The sequence below is a fragment of the Neoarius graeffei genome, chromosome 19 (genome assembly GCF_027579695.1).
Source record: "Neoarius graeffei isolate fNeoGra1 chromosome 19, fNeoGra1.pri, whole genome shotgun sequence".
Classification (NCBI taxonomy): domain Eukaryota; kingdom Metazoa; phylum Chordata; class Actinopteri; order Siluriformes; family Ariidae; genus Neoarius; species Neoarius graeffei.
In genome coordinates this window covers 60639488-60645042 of record NC_083587.1, presented here as the reverse complement: position 1 = coordinate 60645042, position 5555 = coordinate 60639488, and the positions used below count along the sequence as shown (strand labels likewise).

Below are 5555 nucleotides of genomic sequence, written 5' to 3'. Positions count from 1 at the left end.
ACAGTGGATTAAGCCAGACACATTGGAGCATCAGTCCGCTGCCTTTGCTTGCTGTCATTTCTTCAGTCTGCACACAAATAATCGAATAACAGACATACTGAATGAAATTCACTCAAAGTATAAAGTACGGGTAGTCCTGTGAATGCATTGTTGCAACAGAGCAGTTACAGATAATGGGGCCAACTTTTTAAAGGCATTCAAAGGATTCAGTGTGCCAGGAGTGTGTGTGTGTGTGTGTGTGTGTGTGTGTGTGTGTGTGTGTGTGTGTGTGTGTGTGTGTGTGTGTGTGAGAATGAACAGAATCTCAATGATGAAAAAGAACTCGGTTTTGTGACCATAGACTCCAGAAGAGAATGAGCCTGGGATAATTTTGCCCACTCGTCTGCATATGCATGCCATACCCTCAGGTGGCGTTTACATTAGACCGTATCCGTATCATTTTCGTTGCGGATGCACTGTCCGTGCACATTAAAACGCCGGGAAACGACTCCACAAGCGGAACAATTTGAATCCGCCAGGGCCCACGTATTCAACCCAGTACGTATCTGATCCGGTGCTGTGTAAACATTGAGGAACGAGGATACGCAGTGCTGAGCTCTAGCTGACGTCGTCATTGGACAACGTCACTGTGACATCCACCTTCCTGATTCGCTGGCGTTGGTCATGCCACGTTGGTCATGTGACGCGACTGCTGAAAAACGGCGCGGACTTCACTTCCTGCTATTTGTCGACGGAAATACAGCATGGAAAACAACATGGACAACGACAGTCGCATTCAGAATCTTCAGAACCTGCTCTCTGTCCTACTGCTGGCAGTACAGTTTGCCCAGAAGTACTTGGCGAAGAGGCGCGAGATTCTGCAAGCCTTCTGCGATGTGAATACCCTGCAACTGCGGCAACGGAAGCCGTACATGGAGCGCCGGTTTTGGGTTAGACCAGGAAGAAGCAGCGCTTGGTGGGACAACTTCGTGGACCAAGTTGTTGTCGCCGAAGAATGGCGTGAGAACTTCCGAATGTCCAGATCAGCACTGATACACCTGTCGGAGCGACTATGTCTACAGCTGGAAGGGACAACCACGAGAATGAGACAGCCCGTCGACCTTCTCACCAAGGTTGCATGCACCTTGTACTACTTGTGCGATGAGGGGCGACTTCGTAAAACTGCCAATGCTTTTGGACTTTCCCGGTCAACTGTCTCTGTCATCATTCGTCAAGTGTGTAAGGCAATATGCACCACCTTGGGTCATGAGTACATCGCCACACCAAAGACGGAACCTGAGGTACAACAGCTCGTAGCCAACTTCTACAGCAGTAACGGTATGCCACAATGCCTGGGGGCAATCGATTGCACGCACATCGAAGTGAAACGACCCAGTACTGATTCCACAGGGTTTGTAAACAGAAAGGGGAAACATTCTCTGAATGTACAAGCACTGTGCGACTACAACTACTGTTTTATGGACGTCTTGGTGAAATGGCCGGGCAGTGTCCACGACGCACGCATCTTCACGAACTCTGTGTTGTGCAGTGAACTGAGAGATGGGACAATACCACCCTGCCCAAAAGAGTTGGTGGAGGGTGAGGATGCGGTTCCTGCATTCATCCTTGGTGATCCAGCTTATCCCCTGCTGCCTTTCCTAATGAAGGAATACCCCAATGGCAGAGCCACTCCTCAAGAACAGTATTATGGACTAACGCTGTGCAAGGCACGTATGGTGATTGAATGTGCGTTTGGGCGCCTGAAGGCACGGTTTGCAGCTCTGAGGAGGCCTATGGATATAAACCTGGATGACCTTTACTTCGTGATATATGCTTGCTTTGTACTGCATAACTACTGTGAACTGCAGAAGGAACCTCTGCCAGAGGGTAGTGTGACTGCTGCTAGGCAATATGACCAAGAGTTTCAGCCACCAGCTGCAGCGGACAAAACACACGAAGCTGAAGGAAGGCGTGTGAGCCGTGTTGTCACGATGTTTTTGGATCCATGAGTACCATTTCAGGTGGGGTTTACATTAGACCGTATCAGCGGATCATCAGATTAACGTTTTTAAAACGATTAGCGTGCACACAGCAACACCAATACACGATTCGCGTGCACACAGCAACACCAATACACGGATACGCTCGGCTCCGCAGGCATCCTGCGCTCCAAATCACTCCGCCCTGAACAGCAAGTGCCCTCTGAAGGGTGCGCACTCCGGCCCTGCACAGCTCACAGAGCGCGCGAGTGAAGTGCACGAGCAGTGATTTGGGACTGAGCCGCTGTGTGTGTGATCTCAGTGCATATCACTTACCACTTGCAAGTGGAAGGATGGCAAGCCTAAAGACAATCATAACTACACAGTGAGCAGTATTTGCAGTATTTTCATACTTTTATACCCTTTAATGAAAGGTGATACAAGGCGGAAGTCCGCGCCGTTTTTCAGCAGTCGCGTCACATGACCAACGCCAGCGAATCAGGAAGGTGGATGTCACAGTGACATTGTCCAATGACGACGCCAGCTAGAGCTCAGCACAGCGTATCCGCGTATTCTCAATGTTTACACAGCACCGGACCAGACACGATCTGGATTGAATACGTGGACCCTGGCGGATTCCCGTTTCCCGGCATTTTAATGTAAATGGACAGTGCATCCGCGAAGAAAACGAGACAGATACGGTCTAATGTAAACTTGGCCTCAAGGTTCCATTCAAGATAGGCTTGGTTAGTTCTCATCGACTACAGGGATGGTCGGAGAACTCTGCATGATTTTGATTTTTTGTGTGTGTTCAAACTGTCATTCCATATCATACACTCTTGTGTTCATTAGTTATGTTCATTAGTTATCACTCATCACTAGTTATCACTCATAGTTCATTAGTTGTGTTCATTAGTTATTGACATTTAATAAACTACTCTTTAACATCTCTTTGTCCTGTCAATATATTCAGCAGCCTTCAACATGTTGATGAGTACTTGCTTTGAGTGGTGTCAATGTGAATAACCATAAATGAAGTTACACTAATATTAACACCTGCACAAAATGTGCGTGCTAGGCACACATGTTAACTTTCTAGAAGGTTGTAGTGAAGACACCATATCAAACTGCTTTCAGTAATATCTGAGTAACCCCAATCATACATGTTACATTGTCATTTAGCCCAATGTCAATCCTCTGTGATATAGCTTTCAGTGCAGAGGAAGAGCGCAACACTGCTGCTTTACGTATCACCACTTTATTTTTTAGCTTGCTGACGTTTCGGCGTCAAGCCAGAGGCTTGACGCCGAAACGTCAGCAAGCTAAAAAATAAAGTGGTGATACGTAAAGCAGCAGTGTTGCGCTCTTCCTCTGCACTGAAAGCTATGAAACTTCGAAAAGCTGCACCTGCAAACAAAGACTCTCAAGGTGTGCGGACCCTTGCAAATCCTCTGTGATAAATCATAACTACACAATGGGCAGTATTTGCATCTTACCATGAACAACATTAAGAATGACAAAGCAAAGCATTATATTCATACTTTTATACTCTTTAATGAAAAACAAAAAGGTGATACAAGGCGGAAACAATGCCCACACATGAGTACAACACGTATTAAAAGGTGCAGAAAAAATTAAACATGGGTATAAACATGCAGTAAAATGGTATAAGTGCTACATGTTTTTCACTCAATAAAATTAACAGTGAACAAATTGAACTTGAAATTGTAAATTTAAAAGGGTTTTTTGCTATTTGATTCTTCTGTTAAACACCATGTTCTACTCACCCATGGTAGCTGACGTGTCATTTGGAGCACTGCCGAAGATAATGGGTTTGGCAATATCCATGAAACGCCTTCCTATGGGCAAGCAAATGCAGGCACAAAATACGTTATTTTAAATGTATTAATTGCGGTACTGTAGCACTAATAACGTGTAGTGAATGTTCTTGTTTGGAAACATCTGGGTTATGTGGGGAATGCAATTTTTGCAAGTCTGAATGAATGGACGGCAGCCACTCCAGTCAGGCACCAGCCTATGACGTCAAGAGCACCCGCCTTCACCAGACTTGCAAAAATTGTATTCCCCACATAACCCAGATGTTTTCAAACAGGAACATTCACTACATGTTATTAGTGCTACAGTACTGCAATTAATACATTTAAAATAACGTATTTTGTGCCTGCATTTGCTTGCCCATAGGAAGGCGTTTGGATATCACCAAACCCAATATCTTCGGCAGTGCTCCAAATGACACAAAACTACCATGGCTGAGTAGAACATAGGCCCAATTGCAAACAAATTTTCTTCTCCTTTAAGTGGCAATTTACAGATGCTCATAACTGGGATATGGCATGCCATCCTGTGTGTCACTGTAGTATGAGGTACCGTGGCGTGGTGTGCTGTAATGTAAGGAGGTGTGGTGTGGTGTGCTGTGGTGACTGAAGCCTCCTGTGGCTGGAGCCACTGACCATGTGCTGCACCAGCATTTCAACTGATGTGGCCATGCGGTTCATGGCGCCGACGAACTCACAGCCAGTCTCCTCCAGCCGCTGGAACATCTGATGCTTTAGCTCCAGTTCCTCCTGAGCAATGACAAGTGGCGAGATCTTCCTCTTCAGCCGGTCTGTGCGGTGCGACTCCATCACTGTGGCCAGTTGAGTGCGACGCCTCGCAACCGTCTGCCCACTCAGCACCTGGCTACCCACCTCATCCTCATCACAGTCAGCACTACCTTCTGTCGTGGAGCTTGATGCCTCAGAAGGTTGGTCTGCACAAAGGTCTGCTGTCTCTATTCCTCCAGGAAGGGAGCAGGTGCCAGCTGATCCCCCCCAAATGGCCTCACACAATTCAAAGAAGAGGAGAACCACTCGGCCGCAACCACTCCTCCGCCCAGCATCCACAGTAGAGCCCTGCACTCCCGCGGGAGTCCCGCGGGACTCGCGGGACCCGCCGCAAAGCAGTGCGGCGCGGGACAAATTTTGAAAGCTCATTGCGGGCACGGGCGGGAGCAGGAGTGCACATATGCGGGCACGGGCGGGAGCGGGAGTGCACATATGCGGGCTCGGGCGGGAGCGGTGATAAGCTGCAGTCCCGCTAACTAAAAACGTGTTTAAAATAAAATTTATAAATTATTAATTTATGTCTATCATATATAATTTGTGCTAAATTTGCAGAGAGAGTCAGATTGCCAGATTGAGTGAGGAATGGCATCTTAAATTTGCCATTGATCACCCTAACAGGCAATCCTTTGATCACTCTAATGACTCGCCGTTCACACCCAGCCTCCAGTGACCCACACTAACATAATGCCTCAATGACACTGTGGCAGCGGGGGCGTGGTCGAGCGCCGGTCTGTGACAGGAGGGTGGAGCCGGGGAAGGTGAGTGGCAGAATCGCGACACCTGAGGATAATTAACCTGTGTTTGTGTGTGTGTTTTCCCAGTAACCGCTCCCTATTTAAGGAGGCAGAGAGAGAGGAGAGCGAGCGCAACCCGGGACCAGACGAGTGTGTGTGTGTGAATAAACAAACAAACGAATAACTAAGATTTGTAGACTGAAAAGTTGTAAGAATAAATCACCTTGTCTGCCCCCAAA

The 5555-nt window shown here is 47.3% G+C and overlaps 1 protein-coding gene across 1 annotated transcript; it reads left to right on the top strand.

Moving 5' to 3' along the window:
* The first annotated feature begins 743 nt into the window (after positions 1 to 743).
* LOC132867635 (putative nuclease HARBI1) lies at positions 744 to 1988 on the top strand. The gene has a single exon (XM_060900610.1). It carries the CDS (start codon positions 744 to 746, stop codon positions 1986 to 1988), a length of 1245 nt encoding a protein of 414 aa, XP_060756593.1.
* The last annotated feature ends 3567 nt before the right edge of the window (positions 1989 to 5555 follow it).